The 21,783-nt window shown below is 56.9% G+C and overlaps 1 protein-coding gene across 9 annotated transcripts in view; it reads right to left on the bottom strand.

The window, feature by feature from the left end:
* The window catches only part of CUX1 (cut like homeobox 1), a 352,135-nt gene that overhangs the window by 6,028 nt on the left and 324,324 nt on the right, over positions 1–21,783 (bottom strand). For 6 of the 9 annotated variants that reach the window (XM_081819440.1, XM_081819436.1, XM_081819438.1 and 3 more), the window contains one exon: positions 11,479–21,176. In XM_081819440.1, the coding sequence (XP_081675566.1) occupies positions 20,459–21,176 (718 nt within the window). In that variant the 3' untranslated portion in view covers positions 11,479–20,458. Of the gene's footprint in view, positions 1–1,208; positions 1,322–2,030; positions 2,098–2,709; positions 2,838–11,478; positions 21,177–21,783 lie in introns of those variants that run through there. The other 3 variants (XM_081819443.1, XM_081819442.1, XM_081819441.1) reach the window with 1 other exon arrangement.

The raw sequence follows: 21,783 nt of genomic DNA, 5'->3' as shown, positions 1-21,783 counted from the left end.
TGTCCCTAGTCCCCGAGGGGAGTGTGAGTGTAAGCGTGAGCAGGCCTGACCATGCCCCCGTTTGAAGCCTCTTGCCCCGGAGCCCAGGTCACAGGAGGTCCCACTGGAGCTGGCACTGGACCAGCAGCAGGCCTGGCCCACTGTGGGCACCCAGTGAATGTCAGCCTCTCCCTGGCCCCAGCCTGGAAATCCCACGGGCACAGCTGTGGGTTTGGAGAGGAAGGGTCTAGAAATTCCATCATCAGCTCAAGCAGTGACTCTTTGAGAAGGATGGAAACCTTCCGGGCTCCTGCTCACACTGGGAGAGCTCAGGGATGACCTGGCCTGGCTCTGGGGGATGGGGAGTCTGCGGAGTCCCCAAGGCCGGGACAGCGCCCCCTCCAGGTACTCCTCTGGTCTGTCACCAGGCCCTCTGCAATCCGGATCCAGCACTCACTCCCTCTGTGGGCACGCCCTGGCCTGGCCTTTGTGTCCTGGACATCCCTTGCTCATGCTCCCTTCACTTCCTCCCTGACCCCCTCTCTTGTATCCTGTCCCCTGTTCCGGGACCCCAGCCACCCTGCTGGCACCGCAGTCACCCCAGGGAGGCACCTCACATTACAGGTCACCTTCGCAGACCACCCCTTTCTTGTGGCGCCCCTCCAGGAAGGCCCCCAGCCGGGTGCTCTCCCAGTCCCACGGGGCTCCTCAACGTTTCCCGATTGCTCCTCCTTATAGGGCTCAAGGCCCTTCCTCTCTCCGCCCTGCCCTCGTCTTCAGTCCCCCACCTGATTTAGATGTTTCTTCTTGGACGATGGTGACCACTCTCCAGTCGTCTTCCCAGGCCAGGTTCTGTCCTGAATTGGCTGCCGAGTGAGCCTTCTTACCCTCCATTCTGACGGTGTCACTCCCTTGCTTAAATCCTTGGGTAGCACCCCAGCCCGGCAGTAGGGCCCTCTGGGTCTTATTCCTGCAGCCCTGGCACAGCCTTTCGGGCTTGTTGGCCCCCTGTCTCTGCTCACCTAGTCTCCTCTACTTTGAGTGTCTAAGTCTTCTTTCAAAGCCCAGCGTGGCAGAACCTCCTCCAGGAAGCCCTCCCTGACTGCACAGAACAAATCTAACCCCTCTGTGGCTTATGGTCTGTGACACAACTCTCTGCCCTGAAGCCTGTGGGTCCCCCACTGTGTCCTCAGGTCCAAGGGCATAAGGGAGGGAAGAATGTGACTCACAGCCTCCAGCTCCTGGTTCCGGGCACGGAAACGCTCCCTCTGGCTGGAAATGATGGAGAGCAGAGAGTCCACCTGGCCCTCGGGGAGGGTGCTACTGGCCAGTGCCGAGGGTCCTAGGAGGTGGAGGAAAGTGGCTTGGGGTGGCGGGAGGCAGAACCCACCAGTGGGCCCTCAGGTCGGGCAGCCCCAGCCCAGAGGGAGCTCTGGCCAAGGACCATGAGGTAGAACACCCAGGTTCTGAGCGCAGGTGCTGAGAGGCCGGGGGAGGGAAGGGATGTCCAGGGGAATAGGGATCCTAGAAGGGGAGGGCCCCAGGCCCCCACTCCTCAGTCCTTGGGTCTGAGACCCCTGCATCTGTCGGAAGACCCCCTCCCCTCCGCTCGCTCCTGGGGAAGTGCAAGGACACTGGGAAGCCGTGAGAGCCTCCCTCCAACGTCCTGGCCCATCAGCCCAGGTTCCTCCTCCATACTGGTACCCGAGCAGGCCACCTCCCCAGTGGCGCTGGGAGCTCTCTGGCTGCATCTCTGTGCTGAGGCCTCCCTGGGGAGCTCACCACCAGCCATCAGCTGCCCACAGGCCATTGGCAGGGCAAAGGGGGCCAGGGTCCTGGGCGGGGGTGTCAAGCTAAGGCATAGAAGGGCAAGGGGCAGACCCAGCCCCCTCTCTTTGGTTGGTGCTGCGTTGCTGGGGCGGGGGCCCTGACCTTCTTGGAGGGCGGGGAGTGCTCTTGAGGGATCAGGGCTGACGGTAGCGCCTCCTTTCTGCTTTCCCTGCCCCCGCCCTGCCCATCGCTGGCTCCGAGAGGGGCCAGCCCCTCCTTACCATAGAACAGGGCGGTGGCCTCCTTGATGGGCTCTGGGACCTTCTCCAGGCCGTGCTCAGCTGCGCCCTGCAGGTGGGAGGAAGGGGTAGCTGCTCCCTACGTGCCACCGAACGCAGCCTTTCGGGATGCCAAGCAAGTGGGGGGCAAGGGACAGGTGGGTGGTCTGGTGGAGGCACTGGGCACCCCAGCGGCCACAAGGGGCCTGGAGGATGCCTCCCGTGGGCCCCCAAAGGGAAGGCTGGGCCTTGGGTTGACCCCGAGGCGGGAGCTCAGCGGTGTGCCATCATGGGGCCATGCTCTCTCCGAGCCCCATTTCTGCATCTAGAAAATGCGGCGGGTGACAGAGTGACCTCCAAGGGCTCCGTGGGCTCCAGCCTTCCGTGACCCCTGGGCCTCAGGTCCTCTAGCTGTGGGATGGGTGGGTCATCCTGCCCGGCGTCGGCCCACAGCTCCCAGGGCGGAGTTCCAAGCCTGGCCCTGTGCCCTGTGGCCTGGCGTCCCGAACTGGGCCTTTGTGGTGAAGTGTGCAGGCAACACTCGGGCTGTGGGTGACAGCCCTGTGGGCCCTGTGGGGGCAGGTGGACACCAGCCGCCTGAGGAGCTGGCGCCGCTTAACCCGTGAAGTTTTATTGGGTAAGGGCTCAAGGCTCGGGGCGGGTGGTGAGGGGGCAGGCTCACCTCGGCGTCCGGCCGCTGGATGGACTGGATGGTACTAAGGTCCTGCTCCAAGCGCGCGATCAACTCCCTCTGCTCGGCTGCTGTGGCCGTGGCCTCGGTGATGTGGACCTGCAGCTCTGCGCAGCGCCCTGCGTCAAAGGAAGATGTGGCCGTCAGAGGGAGCCTGGTGTGGCCCGTGGCGCCTTCCCCACTCCGCCTCTCCAACCCGTAGTCTAAGGGATGGCCGTGAGGCCAGCCAGCAGGGGCACTCCTGGCCCTACGAACTCAGTACGCTCCTGAAATCCCTGAGGTAGTCACAGTTGCCCAGGGCAGGGGGATTCAGGAGGAGCGGGTCCACCCTGGTTCTGCCATGACCAGCCGGGAGCCTGGCTGGCCCCTTGCCCTCTCGAGGCCTCACTTTGCCTGTGTCAAGCAAGGCAGGGATGTGGAACCCAGCAAACCCCAAGTTTCTACCAGGGCTGTGCCCTGGGATAATGACCAGAGGGAGGCCTCAGGGGTCGGAGTGGGGGAGAAAGGAGGTACAGTCAGGGGCGGGTGGGCCTGCTTTAGGTCCAGCAGGACGTGGGGGAGGGAGGGGTCCTGCCTCTGGAGCTGACACCAGACTCGCTTGGAGTCTCCCACAACAGGCTCCAGCCCAGTGAGGGGGATGGGGTGCTCCCCCACCAGGAATCCCCTGACCTACAGTCTCTACCTCCCCCGCTGAAGTGCCAGGTGTTGTCTTTGCGGCAAAAGCCAATCCAAAATAATTCTGTATGGAGACCTTCCTGTCCTTTTGGAGGGTGGGAGATGTTGGGAAAGTCTCCCAGTCCAGGCCTGGGGGGTGGGGTGCCAACAGCAGCCAGGAGCAGGGAGGACAGTGGGTGCCTGGGAGCAGCCCGGGTCTCGTTTCTAAATGGCGCCAACTGAGTCTTGCTCAGGGCCACAGAGAAGGCGGTGGAGGCGCGGTCCGTCGCGGTAGGCTGCATGGCCACCAGGGGGCACTGTGGCACCAGAAATGCCCAAAGGCTCCGGGCTAGGGGCCGAGTCAGGAGGATGGCCCTGTACCCTCCCTGTCACAGGGATTTGCCCATCGCCGCGCGGCCTGCGGACCTGCCTGCCAACCCGGCCTTGGCAGCGCTCAGCGTCCTGAGCCAGGGTGGGGGGCCGCTGACCTCACCCCCACCTGCTCCATCTCCTGGGTGCCCGCTGCACGCCAAGCTCTTTACACATCTCGCGACAATCCAATCGGTCCGAAAAGGTGATCCCCGTTTTACAGATGAAGAACGGAGACCTCTTGGTCCGGGACCAAACCCAAGGCCACGTCCGAGCCCTCCCCCCGCAGCTGGGTCTGCACTGGTTCCGGGCCTGAACGGACTTCTTCCCTCAGACACTGGTACCTGGCAGGTGTTGGTGGAAGTGAGGGACCCGAGGTGGGGTTTGGGGAAGAGGCTGGACGTGAGGGCAGGGTCAGGTCGTGGAGGAGGACGGGGATGGGGTGGTGGCAGGGTGGGGGCCCGGCCTTCAGGCTGTAGGCTGTGGGGATAGAAGGGACGGGATGGAGGTTCAGGAGCCTATGGTGGGGGGGGCCCCGAGGTCTAGTCAGAGGGAGCCCTCATCTCCGGAGATGTGCACGCAGCGCGGTGCCGAGGGCACCGAGCGCCGCGTGAGGGGTAGATGAGGTGCCAGCGAGATGATTGCTTGCACTGCTATTTTATTGGGCGCGGTCTTGGTCAGGCGCCTGGGCTCAGAGGGGTGCCCAGCCCCGGGTGTCCTGTGCATTCGTGCCCCTGCCTGCACACTGTTCCGGGCTGCCCCTGCCGGCGGGTGCTGGGCCGCTTTGCTGAGCTGGCCTGGAGGGCCTGCCCCAAACGCTGCTTCCCCTGCCCCCAGACACGGGGTTCGCTGTCGAAGGGCTCTCTGGGGGGAGCAGCGCTGAGTGTCGGGGGTGGCCGCCCCCGAAGAGGTGGCTCTGGGCAGAACTGAGGCCTGGCCGGCCTGCACTCCCAGCAGACACGGAGCTTGGCTGCCCGTGAGACACAGGGAAGGGGCTGGGCGAGGTGGGGCAGCAGAGGTGATGGGATGAGGCTGTAAGGCAGGCCCAGGGTGTGGTGGGACAGCGGAGGCTGCAGAGGCAGGGCCAGGAGCCTAGTAGTGAGCTGTCGCTCCACGCTGGGGGGACAAGAAGGCCAGGCAACCGCCCGTGCGGGCATCCACCCCAAAGGAGGGGCCTCACTTACAGACCCTGCTCGGAGACCCTGTCCCTGAGCCACTTAGATCTGCTCCGTCAGGGTCCCCTGGCTGCCACCCCCATGCTTTCCTCTGCCGGGGGAAGGACAGCCAGACGAAGCCAACCCGAGGAAGTCGGGGCGGGGGCATCTCTTCAGGTGGTCAGTTGGTGTCAAGGGAGGTCCTGAGCTGGACTCTGGCAGAAGTGGGCTTGAATTCTGGCCCTGGGGCAAGGCAGTAGAAGGTACTGGAGAGAGAGATGTGACCCCTTTGTCATACAGAACCCAGGAGGTGAGGCCTGTGCCTGGAGCTGGTTCCCCAAATGGGGAAGGGGGTGAGCAGCAGTGGTTTGGCTTTGGTGAGTAGGAGGTGCTAGTGGAGTGGCTAAGGGGTCGTGGGGATGGGGGAGCGGGACCCATGGCCCGAGGCCAGAGATGCAGGCTGGGGAGAGCTCAGGGCACCCCCTCCCTCGACTCCACCCCCCAAGGCAGCGAACATGGAAGCCCAGAGACAGCCTGCAGTAAGAATGGCCAGAACCTTCAGGGGTGTCCCAGAAAAGACACAGGGAGGGGGTGGCAGGAAGCAGGGGGAAATCAGGAGGAAATCAGGAGAAAGTGTATCAAAGTGCCAAGTTGAATAGGGGCAGTCGGTGAGTAAGGAGGGGTCACTGGGGTCTCAAGAAAGGCTGAACAAGGAGATGGGGGGAAGCCTCTGGTCAAGGTGCTGGTGGAACCGGGGGGGGGTGGGGCGGCAGGGATGTGGAGGGACCTGGCGACAAGCCCACTCTGGACAGATGCCAGATGGCGCAGTGCGGTGGGCAGAGCCTGGTGCGGGGCGGCGTGCTCGGGAGGAGGGAGCATGCAGAACGCAGTATCTAACAGTGAGGGTAAAGCCTGTGAGAGGGAGAGGCCGGGTAGGGTCAGGTGTCGGGGCGGGAGTGACTGACAGATGAACGCTAGTGGGAGAGGGAGAGGACCCCTCGCCTCTGCAAGGTGGCCCATGTGAGACGGGCCAGACAGCTCCCCCCGTGAAAGTTCATGGGACCTCGTCCTTTGGGGAGAATCTGGGAAGGCTTCCTAGGGGGTGCATTTCACAGAGGGGAGAAAGAAATCAAAGCAACGTCAAGGTCAAGACTTAAGGAGCCTGGCTATGACTTAAGGTCAAGGCATGATTGCCACCTTCTTTTTCTTTTTTTTTTTTTTTAAGATTTTATTTATTTGTTTGTGAGAGAGAGGGAGAGTGGCCACAAGCAGGGGGAGCAGCAGGCAGAGGGAGAAGCAGGCTCCCCACTGAGCAGGGAGCCCGATGCGGGGCTCCATCCAAGGACCCCGGGATCATGACCTGAGCCGAAGGCAGACGCTTAACTGACCCAGCCACGCAGGCGCCCCAAGGCACGATTTCTGACTGCGGATCGATTAAATGCAGAAACTTAGCACAACTGGATGGCAGGCCTGGGGGTGTCGTGCTCACGGCTTTCCAGTGGGCGGGGGACTCTGCCTTATTCAATCAGCCACCTGCACACCAGGTGGGAGCACTGGACCTGCGCATCACGCACCGTCTCTGCACCTGTCTGTCCCCCCAGGTGGCCAGAGACAAGCCCCCGGCATTCCACAAGCGCATGAGTGTGTTGGGCTGCCATCTGAGACACACGCACGCACACACACACACGCGCGCGCACACACACACACACACACACACACACTCCTCTCGACTCTACTTCCCCTCCTGCAAAACTCCCTGAAGAAGTTAACCTGTTCTCAAGTGTCCACATCCTTAAAACTTTCCCCTCGGACTTGGACGCCCATATACCCACTGTCCTTGCCAAGGTGGCCGATGACCCCGCACACCGCTATGCCCAGGTCACTGCGGCCTCTCGGGCCTCCTGCCCGGTTGGCTGCGCCCTCTCTTTCCTTTGCTGCTCCTTGTCCCTGCTAAGCTCTTAGCGCTGCGGGACCCGGGAGCTGTCCCCACACGCCGCTCTCCTGTCCTTCACTCTGGCCACCTTGCGTGCCACTGAAATCTGGTAACTCTCCAGCGTGGCCTCCAGGCCACTCTTCTCCCTGAGCTCACTGCGTGGAGTCCAAACCGGTCCAAACTGAAGCCTGATCCCCGCCCCTCAAGCCTGCTTTACCCCAGTGGGACGTCCCCCCCCTTCCCCCCCGCACAGCCTGGGAGGTGGTGTCCCCAGCGCTGGGGGAGCAGAGACCAGGCTCGGTTCAGTGGCTCAGCCCCAAGCCCATCCTTGCTCTTCTCTATCACTCCTTTCATCTAATCTGTCTCAAGTCCTGTCTTTGGCTCTACCCTCAAAATACATCCAGAATCCAATCACTTTTCACCACTGCGCCACCTGGTGCAAATCAGAGCCTCTGGTCCTTATGGCAACAGCCTCCTCACCGATCTGCCTTCTTCCACCCTTACCCCTATGGTCTAGTCACAAAGCCGCAGCCAGAGAGAGCCTTTCAACAGTCAGATTAGACCACCCTCTGCCCAAACCCTCCAATGGACCCTACGTCCCTCAGAGTAACCGCCAAAACTCTGCATCGGCCTACAAGGCCCCGCCTCCTGCCCTGCCTCTCCCTCTCTCCTCTCTCCGACCTGGCTGCCTCCCACTCTTTCCCTTGGTGGCTTTGCTTCGGCTATTCTGGCTCCCAGGCACATCTGTACCACAGGACCTTTGCACTTACTGTTTCCCCTCTGCCTGGAATGTTCTTACCTCAGGCATTGGCATGGTTCATCCCCTCCCCTCTGTCAAGACTGTTCACATGTTATCTTCTCAGCCAGGCCTACCCTGACCGCCTGATTTAAAACTTTAACCCCTCACCTTGCTCTTCCAGTCCCCCTTACCTTGTCTTTCTCCTGTAACACTGACCACTGTCTAAGACACTATGTCCTACTTACTTATTTGGTCTACCGTCTGCCCCCACTGAAAGGCAAGCTCCTCGTTTGTCCTCTGCTATCACTGCAGATCAGTGGCATGGTTAGCCCTCTATGCCTATCAGCTGTCCCCCTGCCACCTGCCCGCCCTGCCCGCGCGCAGGGGCTTGCTGTTCCTCTGACTTGCTATATTGCTGACTATGCACCTGCTTCCCTTGCCTCCTCAAATGCCTTTTCCCATTTTAAGGCCTGGGCTGTGGTTCTGCACTGCTCTGCCTCCCCTCTGGGCTGGCAGCGGCTTGAGGCTGCCGGACTCCCAGCCTGGAGCACGTTGTCCCTGGCACAGGGCAGTTCTCGGTGACTATCTGCTGACTACGTCCATCAAGGAGCCCCAGACTCCTCGACTCAGCACTGTTCACATTTGGGGCCACGTCATTCTTTGCTGGGCGTGGGGAGACTGTCCGATGCCTTGTAGGGTGTTTACCAGCATCTCTGTCCTCTCCCCTCGATGCCAGAGGCACCACCCTGCCCAGCGGCGACAGCCCCAAATGCCTCCAGACGCTGCCAAATGTCCTGAGGGGCAAAGCCCCCCCAGTCGAGAACCACTGTCCCGGAGGATCTGCTCTCCTCAAACATGAGAGGCTCCTGGGCTTGGGGGTCCCGGGGCGGGGAGCAGCCTCACCAGATGCTTCAGTCAGATGGGCCTCTAAGAGGAACCCGCCCCTGTGGGAGGCACGGTCCCCCTCTCCATGGGACTGAGGCGCAGGGGGGGGGCCTTCCTTCCTGTCTGTGGCCGGGTCCAGCGTGGCAGCTTCAGCCACACAGGAATCGAGACCTGAATTTTTAGCAGAGGCTGGAGAGAGCTGCTGGGGGTGGGGGACTCGGCTGCCCGGCCTGCGCGCCTGCGTGCATCTCGGGCATCACTGGGCATCACTGGACATCACTGGTGGTGGTCAGGCCCGGCCGCCGGAGCTCCGGCTAACCCGCGCTCCCGTGTAGGGGCTCCTCTGGATCCAGCACAAGGTGGAAAGGACTTTGAACGGAGGGAGCCGCTCCAGCCACCAAATCTGATGACAGAACAGCCACATCAAGCGCCACCACTAACAGGTCCTGAGTGCCTGCCGTGGGCTTGGGCGCTGTAACGAACAGTCTACAGGTGTCATCGTCCGGTACTCCCCCCGCCCCCGAGTCTGGCATTATCATATCAGCTCCACAGAGATAGAAATGGAAGCTCAAAGAAGCTAAATTCATGCATTGTCTCAGAAAGGGTTTCCTGAGCATTGACTAGGACTTGCCCAAGGTCGCCCTCCAGCCGGTGAGAGAAGACCCTGGGACTCGAGCGCATTGCCACTTGACCACACAGAAGGGTCCCGATGCCTCACTGTGAAGTGAGCGGGGTCCTCAAACCTCACTCCCCGGAGGCCCCCACTCCGCTGTCCCAAACAGAGCAGGCTTTCACCTGTCCACAAACCAACTTCTTGAACAGAGGAAAAAAAATGGCCCTTCCTCTCGACATTTCTGAGAGCCCAAGCTTCTTGGAGGAGGCAGTCACTTCTGAGTGCCTGGCCCACACCGGGCACGCGCTGCGCATCCCACTTCCACTAACGTGGCTCCCCCCGCCCTGGTGGGGGGGGGGCCCAGACGCAGATCAAGGGTCTGGTGACCAGAAGCCTCCCCCCGCCCCACCAACATCAAAACAGCTCTCCCGAGCCCTTGGCGTTCTCAGCTCAGCCCCCACGCCCCTGCCCAGGAACCAATGCCGTGTCCAAGAGGAGACCGGCAAACTGTGTGCCCCCCAAAGCCGGCGCGATAGGGACTGTGGAGGAGGCAGCAACGTACCCCAACCCAAGGCAGCCACTCGGAACCCCTTTCAAAAACACAAGCAGGCAGGATCCCAGCGGATGACTCGCACACTGATGATTACTGTTGACCCTTGAACAACACGGGTTTGAATGGCGCGGGTCCATGTACACGCGGATTTTTTATGGTTCCCTAGTGTAAATGTATTTTCCTTGTGATTTTCTGAATAACTTTTTTCCCTCTAGCTTACTGCATTGTAAGGATACAGTATATTATACGTATAAATACAAAATATGTGTTCAGCAACTATGTCATGGGTAAGGCTTCGGGTCAACACTAGGCTATTAGTAGTTACGTTTTCGGGGAGTCAAAGGTTATATGCAGATTTTCGACTGCGTCGGGGGTTGGCGCCCCTGACCCCTGTGTTTTTCAAGGGTCAACTGCATGTCATCAGGTGGCCTCAGCCTCTGTATCACCAATCGTATTTCCTGGGGTCATTTTGTTGAGACCCACTTAACTTCAGGGAGACGGAGGCCACACACGGGGAGGCTGAGACTCTGCCTGGAGCGGGGACACCAGCCCGTTGGTCGGAGCACAAAACCCTGCTCCCTTCCCTGCCTCGGGAGCTGGCCGTTTACAGAGTCAGGCCTACGGAACCACGTGCGACTATAGTTTTGCTTAATTAAATCTCACTTTAAAAGCACCGGGGGAGACTTTCTGGGTTAGAAGGCTTTGTGCCAAGTGTTCTTTATTTTTATTTTTTCACATTTTATGTTTTAATTTGGTTAACAGATCTTTAATGAGGGGGGCATACCTAAACTAGGCAGTGGAGAAGTAGAATGTTAGCAGAGTCAGACTCAGAACAGAGCTCTGTTGGTTTTATCCTAATTTTATCCTACCCCCTGTGGGGGCAGACATTTGGGGGAGACTGTCCTGTGCTTGCGGGGACTTCTCCCACTGGAGGGAGGATGGCTCAGGCTTCTGTACCACATGTGGGAGCATCACATTCTGAAACCTACAAATTACTGCACATTCTGGAGCCTACAAATTACCGCGCAACAAACCAATTCCCCCTGCCCCGTCACACATCGGTGGGAATGGCGATTCTCCTCCAACCTTCTAGATTTCAAAATGAGAAACCTCCTCAGTCAGGAGCACGTGGACCACCTAGCAGCCAACTCTGCAGGGCCCCCGAGCACTGGCTGGAGACCCCTTCTCAGGAGCCCGACCATTCCAGAAACCCGCGGACACCGTTTCCTCCTTCCTCTTTCCACTCACGCTTGCTCACGTTACCGGGTACCCTGGGCTTGTCTTTGACATCAGGATTCAGGGACAAAGTGAGAGACGCCACACACCGCCCCCCCGCCCCCAACACACACACACACAGAGCAGGCTAGGCCAGGCCACTGGCTGGGTGCGGGCTGCCCTCCAGGGGTACCTGGCCGCGGCCCCTGGGCACCCGAGCCCCACTCAGCGGGGCTGCCACCATCAGCCTGGTGCCTCGCCCAGCACCGTCGGCCACCACCCCCGGCCCTCGCGAGCCTGCGCGACAAGCGATGGTGTTCGCATTTCTCAGACAAGGAAGCGGATGCCAGGAGGGTCAGCATTTCAAGGCTACTCAAACAGTAAGGCCGGCGACAGCAAGCGGAACAGGGACGCAGGCCCGGATGGAGACGCGCTGGAGAGCGGTGCCCAGACCCCCGCGCACCCGACCCCGTGCCAGGTCTCTGCCGCCCCCTGCCTGGCGGCCCCACGGGACCAGAAGCACCAGCAGGTGGAGGGATGGCTACCTCGGGCATGGCAACTCTTGAGGTGCCCTCTGGACCCAGAATGAGAGTGTTTGCTGCTTCTCCTCAGGCCGGGGCACTTCAAATAAAAACAACCCACGCGTTCTTGTGTTTGTATAAAAGATATTTACTTCAATTATCACACCTAGGGTGCTAGTGAATAATAATAATACATGGTGTGAGTTTCATACAGTGATATTGCTTCTCCATATCATATAGGGACCGTTGTACAGTGCTGAGAACAAACATCGTATGGCTAACCAAGGACCGAAGGGACAACGCCAGGGGCCGACGGGTGCCTCCCCCACCCCCACGCCAGCTGGATCAACTTTTGACTCTTAATGTCGAAAACAAATAGCAAGGAAAAAAAAAAATGTTACCAGAGATGGGTCACAGCAACACAACAGAGGCTTCTCGAAGCTATTTGTACAAAAATGACGCCTTTTTTTTTTTGTTGGTTTTCTTTTTTGTTTTTTTTTGTTTTTGTTTTTGGTCAATTGGGTCTCTGTGAGGATTAAAAAAAAAAAGTCTGTGATTGTATTAACAAACGAGCTCTAAAAACATCTAAGACTTAGTGCGTTACAGAAAATATAAAATACTGCTAAAATGTAAAGACACCACGATACACTGGGGGCGGGGGGAGCTGAGCTTATGAAAGGTATTCCGGAAGAAGTCCGCCACTCTGCGAGCGAGCTTGTCTTGTGCTGCGTTAGTAGTCTGGACAGGAGCGTGGCGCTACCCGCTCTCATGGCAAGTAGTTATTGCACATCGCAAAGAGCTAGGTCTCAGTGGAAAGGGACGCGGGGAAACCCACTTTTCCTTTTTTTTTTTTCCCCCACTTCTATTTTCCGACCAGTTATTCTCAAATGCTGTAAGAGTTTTTGCATGAATCCTCACGTCTCCAAAATGCACAGCATTTTCTGAGGGGTCTCGGTGGGACAGGAGATGCCCGTTTTCTCAAGGAAAGAGGCAGAAAACGGCTCAAGAGAGAGAAATGCATAGACTAATTCGAGAGAAATGAAAATCCTTTGGTGGGGGGCGCGGGAGGAGGGATGGGGGCGATGATTTCATCGGAGGGCTTTCTTTCAGAGAGACGAGAACAAGATCAGGACCCCCAACGATTTCAGAGAAGGGGAAGAAGTCATGGCACGGAAAGCGAGGCGGGGGTTGGGGGGCCCTCTGGGAGCGGCGGCGAACGGGGCGGCTGTGTGGCCCCACCTGGACCTCGGCCTCGCGGGGAGCCCCCTCCTCCTGGGCCCGGAAGGCCGACCCCACCTCACCTTCACACCTGATTAGCAAGCAACGTGTTCCCCCCACTCCACGCTTCACCACATGAAGGGGAAAAGGGGCTCCCCCACGACCTCCCTGGTGAGGGTCCTCAAGCCGGACTCGGAAACACCGTTGCTTCCCAAGATGGTTCGGACCCAACTTTGTATGCAAGGGAAACGACCACAAGAACGACAAGAAAAGCCAACAAAACAGAGCAACCCACGTGAGCCTTGCAAGAAACTGCTCTCTCCCTCGGAAGCCATGGTCTCGACCAGGCCACTGCGCCCGCTCCGACCAGGCCTCGCTGAAACTTCATGAACCCAGAAGGCTTACCAGAGGCTCTAGGAGGCTTTGGGGAACTGAACTTTGCTTTTCTAAGTCTCTGTAGCTCCTCACGCGAGTGTTCTTCAACTCTCTCATTTAACAAGTTGGACATGTGGAGACGACCAATTTTTGAGCGGCTACTCTGGAGCCAGAGGTCTGATTCTGCTGGAGAAGCCCACTCTGCCCCCCAGTCCAATCCCCAGACCCTTCGGTTCTTTTGGGGGGTGTGTGTGTGGGGGGGGAGAGGGCAGGAGGCGAAGACAGTAACCACTGGAGTGACAGCAAAAAGCATTTATAGCAACAACACAAAACAACAATACACTCCTGATAAGAACTTAAATGATTAACCTAACAATAAATAGAAGAGGATAGAAATAAACTTTTTTTTTTTCTTCTCAAGGAAACATCCTTTTATAATTATCCTCACGCACACTGGCAGGTCAGTAGCAGTCAATCCATCTCAACAAGAAAAGGTTAAGTGCTGGAAGGGATGGCTGTGTTCTCACCCTCGGGAGGGTTCTTAGCTGCTGAGTCACCCCCCACCCCGACTCGCCCCCACGCCCCTGCCACCCAGCCAGCGGTTCCTGCCCCGGGGCCTGGGGGCCCTGCACACCTAGCTCGGTGGTCAGCAAGAGGCAGGCTGAGAATGGGGGGGGGGGTGCTGGGGAGGCCTGTTTTCCCTTCAGTTCATGAACAAACGGAACTACAGTGAACATACTCATCCACAACCTGAATCGCCCTGGTCTAAAGCTTACTTTGAGTTCATTTGGTGTGCAATACATTATCTCTTAAAAATGAAGAAAAAGGATTTCTATTGCACAGAGCTTTTTACACATAGTCATCTACTTAAGTGCTTTCTGTTTAAAGCAAACTATGAAAAAAAAAAAAAAGGAAAGAAAGCAAAGAAAGCAAGCAAAGCAAAAGATGGAAAAACGAAAAAGGAGAGGAACTTTCAAACAAAAGCAGCCCCGTGCCACTTTTTCAATGCATCTTGCTGAACGGTGTCTGGTTTCACCAACGGAAGTCCCAACGCTTCCGTACACACTGTGCTTCTGATTATTTTCCACAGGGATGTAGCCGTGACATTGGGATATAAGGCACCTTTCCTTTCTGATCACAGAAAGCTTGATACATAGCATATAGCATATTTTGTGGTAGAAATTAAAGCCTAAACGCTACGGAAATGACAGTAACACAGACAATACCTAACGTCACTGGAGAAACTATAATGACCCATGGAAAGCAACTCAAAGTTATTTTCAAAGGTTCATAACAGGGGGTTGGGGAAGTGCACATTTATGCATAGCCTAATGCCTTTCTCTCGCTAGCCTTTTTTAGGATTCTTCGCCTACAATGCCCAACTTTTAAAGTTAGCATTCCGGAGGAGACTAGGCGCTTTGGAAATGTCTTGTTAAAGCTAAATGTCACTTCATGCAAAAATTAGAATGGAGATACCACTGACAGTGTGGTCACAGTATCTTTGGAGGGGAGGTGGAGGGAGGATGGCAGCAAGGCCTGGGCAGGTGCGGGCGGGTCCCGCAAGTGGGAGAGACTGGGAAGCTGCATTTCCTCCTTCCCTGGGGAGGATGGGGCAGGGAACTCGGGCGGGGCTCATTTCCTGCCCAGCTCACTGCCCTCCTCGCCCCTCCTCTGCCTTCCTGATTCACTCCGAGGGTTTGGGCCTCTGCTTTCAGCACATCTCTAAGGATTCACAGGCTGGATCTTTCTGGAACTTTCCTTGGGAACTTGTTTCCTGGTCGTTTTCAGTGCACCGGGAAACGGAACTCTGTCACATTGGAGGCCCAGGCCACCATTTTGCCACTTGGGGCGGGAGCTCTGCCTTGGGGGTCACGAAGGCTCCCCTGTTGTCACCAAGGCCCACACGAAACCACAAAAGCACTGGGGGGCAGGGGCGATTTCTAACCGCGGTCTTTTCCTGACAAATGCCCAAGCGCCCGATGACGGTACAAATCCTTAGGCTCCCACTTCCAATTCTTTTCCACCAGGAGAACACTCTGGCCACCAGAGAGCGTGGACCCACGTCTAACCAGCGGCTCTGGGAGCTGGGGGGTGGTTTTCTGCACTGCGTAGAAACTGGTCTACTCTTGGGAAAAGTCTTATGACTGAAGACTGGGTTTGCGGACGGGAGAATGCCAATTCCTCTCCCGGCCTCGAGACGCTTCCAAAAGAGGTCTCACAGTGGAGCTGAATCATGGCCTCCCTGTGCCAGAGACAAAGACGGAGTTCCCCAACTCCGGGTAGGAATCCTGGGGCAGTGTCCTCACGTGGCCAGTTAGGGGCAGCCCAGGGCAAGGGAAATGGCTCGGACAGATCTTAACAGCTGAGCAGGACAGAGCAAGGCCCTCTGAGGCCCGAGACCGCCCCTGCCTGCAGGGGAAGCAGCCGTCAGAGCGTCAGGGACAGGTGGAAGTCAAGAGAAAATTCCATGTGCCTCATGGAGCACAGCTGTCTGTCCATGTTGTGCTCACAAAGAGAAGAGGGAAGGAAAGCCTGCTCACCAGGCCCAGACATACTCATGAACGCCACGCTTCTAGCACTCTCCGCCGCCCCCCCCCCCAAGAGCCCACTTGTGCCTCGCGGTTCTGACGGGAATGGGGGGAGGAGTAGCGTCAAGTGGGAGCATAGGTTAGTGAGGTAGAAGGGGACAAATGGGGAGGAGGGTGCTGACAGGGAGGCCATCCAGGGAGGGAAGGAAACCTCCTGCCTGAAGGGACGTGGCAAACAGCCCACCATGCTGGCCATGCAGGCCCGAACCTCGCCTTGCTCCATCTCCCCCGCACAGCTGGCTTGCTGGCCTCCCAAAGCGGGGGCTCGAGATGGCTAAGGGCAGACTCTTTGTTTTCACAGGCCTGCCGAGAGGCACCTGTCACAGTGCATTTAAGGCAATGGCTGTTGTCCCCCAGCTCAAGATGGAGTAAGTCACTAACACCGTTTCACGCTGCGCACATCCCAGAAGGGCGTGCATCTACTCCCCCCGGGCCCCTCCGCTATCTTCAGTGAGGTTTTTCTAAAATGGGAGGGAGGAGAAACATTGCATAGAATGTCAGTAGAGTTCATTGATCACCGCTGTGAGCGAGGGCAGGAGTTCCGGAGGAACAAAGAAACCCAGTCCACCTGCCGGGAAGGTACCTGGACTGGGGGGGGGGTTGGGGGGGTGTGGGGTGTGACTCTTGTCCCAGCCTCTTAGGGCATGACTGGGGCAATGATCTTAGGGCAACGAGCTGAGCTGACGTGGCTCGGGCCAGGGAGGCAGACGAGGGGTTTCCTTCCTCCTAGAGCTGGCCGGCTGGGCCCGGGGGGTGGGAGTCCATGGGGAGGGTCTCTCACGGCCACGGAGAGCGCAGAGAAACCCTCAACCCAAAGCTCTGGAGCCCTCTGGGTCTGGACCACCAGCCAGCGGACCTGAACGTCCGCATCGGACAGGATGGTTTTTAAATGGGGAGAAAACAAAGATGCCAAAAGCAAGGACACTGGGCAGGGAGGCCACAACTGTCATCTTTTTTGCCTCAGTCACTCTTACAGACAGAGTGGCCGTGGTCTGATAGTAGTCATACGAGTCAAGATGCTGGCCTTTCCTGGAGACTTCTCCAAGCCTGCATTCCGGGACAGTCTGCCGCCCACGAGCCACCTCGGGTCGTGATGCTCCTCACGCAGTCGGCCCCGAGAATAATCAAGTCAAGCTAGCTGGCTGTGGTAATCCTTTCTAAAGAAGGACAGGCGGGTTGGCGGACAGAAATCACAGACATCCCGACTGATCCAGAAGTTCAAGGTTGGCGGTCACCTGGGAGCCAGGCGGTGGAAGCGAGCGGGCCCAGGTCTGGGACAGAACCCGTGCACCTTCCACCTCAGATACCCCACAAAGGAGGGTGGGTGGGAGCCAAGGGTCAAGAGGCTGAACGTGAACACTGATTTTATACCTAGCCTCCACTTAGCCAGCTAAGTAATGGCAAAAACCTTAAGTTATGAACACTGCCTCCAATTAACAAAAAGAAGCCATTTAAAATGGTATAATGGAGCTTGTAATTAAGTGTTAGTGTTTTATACGGAACCGTTTTCCCCAGGGGAGAGGTACAAATCAGCTTTTTAAACTGATGGAGCATAAAGAGGAAGAGGTCGGCTGCCTGTGGGAGCTACTGCTTGGAATGCCAGCCAGCTGAAGGGAAGCCCCCCGGAGAGGATGCTGTTCAAGGCACTTGAATATTGCTTATCAAGATGAAAGATCAACCCTTAGACTCAAACTGAGGGGTGCAACGAGGAGGGGGGAACACTCCCCCCGGCCCCCTGAAAGGTTTCTGTTATTTAGTGGCAGCTCTTAGAAGTATTACAGACAGTGAAAGCTTAACACAAAAGATCATCGGGTTGGGATCACAATTAAAAAAAAAAAAAATAAATAGAGAAAAAAAATACAAACACAGAACCGCAAGCAAACTTTAACCAACTGATTGTATCGAGCACCCAGATGTAAGTCTGGCAAAAAAGGGAGAGTGGAAATCAACAAAAACCTAGTTTAAAAAAACAAAGCAAAACACAAACAAACCAACAAAACCCAACAAAAAGGACTAAATCGCTTGGAAGAGCCAAAGTGGCTGTTTTAGACTGTTACTATTTGGCCACTAGGATGGCCAAACCTCTACTTTCTCAATTTCCTCGGATTGAACACCTTTGTAAATAACAGTCATGCCTTTAAAACTAAAACACTACCCTTAATATTTCTGGTTAACTCCCTGCTTTTCATTCTAATGAAAATCAGATATTCAGAGATTCATCACACACGATGACAAAATTCCCTCGAGGTTTTCGTGGAGAGGACACCACAGTACTGTCAGGGGCTCTGCTACTCACTGTCCTAGGGGGTCACTAACGCAAACTCGCTCTTCTTAACGCACCTGCATCGAGCCAGATGGTAATCCGTTTCCCCTTAAGCTCCTCCATTTTGAATTCTCTTCTCACTGAACCAGGTATCAAGTTCAGAGATGATACGACCATCAAAAGACAAACAGCCTGCCTCCCAGCCTCCTAGAGCCTTCTGAAAACTTCTTATTCATGAAAAGGCATTGTCTTTAGTGTAGTGACTCTTAAATTTGTGAAAACTTGAACTAAGTGCTGCGGTTGCAGGTTAAAAGACTGTAAATGAACTACATAATTCCTAAAACATCATGCAAGAAATGTGGTTTCACATCTTACAGTCAAAGTCCTACAAGTTAATTAATACAAGCACACTGAGGTGTAATAGCGGGAGCATACCTTGAAAATTATAACTCCCTCCCACCCCCCCCAAATCAAAAAAGGTAATATTAATTAAACTTAAGAAATAATGAATGCACCATTAAAATGCCATCCAAAGATGTTGACCTAAGACAAAGGTTTCAATGATACACAATACGGTCAAAAAGGTTTCAATCAGTAATATACAGTATGACAACTACATCTTGTAAATTATACCCAATACTGCCGGCAGTCTATCCCTCTAAAGAATATTTGCCCCTTTCATCCCTTCCTAACAATCAGATAATAAAATACAGCACCTATAAATAAGCAAAAAAAAATATATATATATACCGAAATCATCTATTGTTAGTTTAAAGATATGGCAATAAAGGAGTCTAAATTAGCAAACTTGTAGAAGCCGTAACTGATAAAACAGCTTATTGAAAAAAGGTGGCAGTAATGCACTCTATGTGTGCACAGGTACTTAAGAAAATACACAGACGTATAAAATTGCACACACGCACACACGCACACTCTCATCCACCTCTATTCTCACGCATATACACATAGACAACAGGAGGAATCAGAGACAAGTTAGACTTCTGATTTGTACTTAGACTGCCCTAGACTGCATAAAAGAACTGTTCCAAGAGGCAGAATGAATGAAGGGCCAATGAATGGTCTGGTCTGGAAGTGAAGAGCAACAACGTTTTGGTGTGTGGGCCATCTCTACAGGGGTGGGAGCAGAGCCCAGACTGCCACGTTCTCTCTTCTGCAGGGAAGGAAGCTTCCCACGACGTCAACAGTCCTCAGTGCTTGTGGTGGGAAGAGCGGGAGAGAGAGAGAGTGCGCGTGCGCGAGAGCCCTGCCCAGGCCCGGGGAGCGGCGGCCCCTGGTGGGGCTCAGTCCATCAGGCGCCCGGGAGAGTGCTGTGCGGTGTGCTGCCTTCTGTGCCAAGGAAAGCCTGCTGCCCACGCGGGCCGGGCCCCTGCGGCCCCCCGACTGCCTGCTGCCACCTCGGCGGCCCACTCTTTCCTCCTTGCTTTACACGCTCGCACGTGTGCAGACGCGCTAACACAGACGTAGACACCATAAATTAAACAGAATGAACGGGGACATGCTACAGTTCTAACTTGTCTCCTAAACCTCCGAGATATGAGGTCTGATCAGCGTGCTCTGCGGTTAGAGGTTAAAAAGCAGATTATAAAATACCTAGATTCGGATCTTTTCTTTTTGTCCTGATTTGGCCTAGAATGGAGTGTATTAAACAGACCCTGGCCAGCAAAAGCCCAGAGTCAGTTAAAGCTATGGATCAATGTGCACTACATGTCAGGATTCTATTCACGTACAAGAAAACACTACGTCAGCTACCACAAAATCAGATAGTTTCCTGATGTGACTTTTCTTTTTGTTAAAAAATATGTGGAGTAAATGTGTTTTATTTTAATTCAAAGTTTCAAACGAGAAGATTCTTTACTTGAAAATATTTAGGAATCCAAACTAGTGTGTTTAGAGTCGGTTTGACTGTGCAATCTCTTAGTGGCAACTGAACAGCTACAAAAACTTTCTTTTTTAATTTTTCTGAAAAATCCCCCCTCCCCCCCTTTTTTTTCCTGGTTTAAGAAGATAATAGTGTATTATCGCTCTGAAGCCATTAGATGGCAGATAAAAAGCCCCCTTTTAATATGTGGGTTTGATTTTTTTTTTTTTTTTAAAGCCCACACGAAAGAGGAGGGCGCAAGGCAAAGCTGTAAGAGTTATTCCAGAACCTGTGGAAATCACTTAGGGCAATAAAAAAAACACTTCAGGGTACAAAAAAGCTCGACTACACATTTCCGTTTTCTTCCTTGAAAACACGACATAGATTGGGCTTAATGCTCCTTTGTTTTCTATATGCACCTTGGCCTATGGCGATTTTGCCCTGTGGCCCGCAGGGCGGTAAGTGCGCAACACGGTCCACGCCGCGGAGTCGGCGCCCGCCCCTCTGCCCAGCCCGGCCCAGCCCGGCCCGGCTCGGCCCAGCCCGGCCAGACTCGGCCCAGCCCGGCCAGACTCGGCCCAGCCCGGCCAGACTCGGCCCAGCTCGGCCAGACTCGGCCCAGCTCGGCCAGACTCGGCTCGGCCTGGTTCGGCCCAGCTCAGCCCAAACTCGGCCCGGCTCGGCGAGACTCGGCTCGGCCCAGCTCGGCGAGACTCGGCCCAGCTCGGCCCGGCTCGGCCCGGCTCGGCTCGGCTCGACGGGACGGGCGGGCGGCGCCCTCTCAGAACTCCCATTCGATGGGCTCCTCCCGGCTGGCGGCCTTCTCCAGGCGGTGGATTATGCTGTTCAAGTTCGCGGCCTTCTTCTTCCTCAAGGGGTTGTCTCGAGAGTCCCTGGCGCCCGCCGCCTCCGGGAGGCCGAAGAGGCTCTGCAGCGAGCTGGCCCTGCGGGCGGCCGCCGGCGCGCTGGTGCTTGGCAAAGCGGAACTCCTGTCGGCGCCGTCCCGGGCCCGGCAGGGGCCCTCCGCCGGCGGGGCGGCTGAGGTAGCGGCGTCCTCCCCGGCCGCGGGTGCGGCGGCGGCGGCGGCGGCGGGGTTTGGCACGGGCCCCGGGCCGTCGTTGGGGCCCTCGGGCGGCGGCGGCGGGGGCGGCGGGGGCGCCCGGGGCCGGCCCTCGTCGTCGGCGTCGTCCGGGGCTGGGGCCCCTGAGGGCGGCGGCTGCTGCGCCTTCTCCGCCGGCCTGGGCGCCTCCTCCCGCTCCTCCGGGGCCGCGGCCGCCTCGGCCGGCCCTCCCTGAGACTTGGCGGCGGCCGCGGGGCCGCTCGACTCCTCGGCGTCCGCGGCGCCCGGGCCCTCGGCGGCCTCCACGCCGTCGCAGCTGTCGCCCTCCGAGCTGGGCGCTGCCCGGCTGCTTCGGGCCGACGGGGAGTCGCTGGCCCCGGCCTGGCCCTGGCTCCCGGCCTGAATCTCCTCAATGAACAGTTCTCTGCGGATCCGAGACCTGCGAGACACAAGTGGGGGGGGTGGTGACGTGAGCGGGGCCGCTGGGCGGGGGGGGGGGTCTGTCACCCCAGCCCCCAGCCCCGCCGGTTCCCAGACTCCGTGCCTTTGCCTGAGTCGTCCCTTGGGTGGGTGCCAGCCCCCTCTTCCCCACGAGGACGGCGCGCCAGTGTGACTTGTTTAATGGCACGCTCCCACCATCCCCGTCCCGCCCCGCCCCCCAGCAGGTTGTGGATGGCGGGGTCCCGTTCTCTGCACACCCCGGGCCGGGCATGGTGCTTGGCACACAGTAATACACGCTGACTGAACTGACAGCTGGAAATGCAAGATGGGTGCGAACCACTGCTTCCTCATCAGGACTTGGTAAGAGAGAACCAATACTCATTGCCCAAAGCGAGAAACTTCAGCGTCGCGCTCTGAGCCACAGGTCAGGGGTCAGGGCCCTGGCAGGGTTCCACGCAATTATGTTTCAACCAGTTCCCTCCCCTAAGAGGAGAAGACCAGGGAAGGGTCACTTTTGATCAAGCAGGAAGGAGACCAAATATGCGCTCCGACACATCAAGCATGTTGTAATCAAGCAGAGAGTTCCCCCTAGCGGGGAACGTGTG

Source organism: Leptonychotes weddellii, chromosome 5 (assembly GCF_054177405.1).
Source record: "Leptonychotes weddellii isolate Sample4059 chromosome 5, ASM5417740v2, whole genome shotgun sequence".
NCBI lineage: Eukaryota > Metazoa > Chordata > Mammalia > Carnivora > Phocidae > Leptonychotes > Leptonychotes weddellii.
Note: the sequence above shows the minus strand (reverse complement) of the source record. Positions and strands in the feature narration are given on the sequence as shown.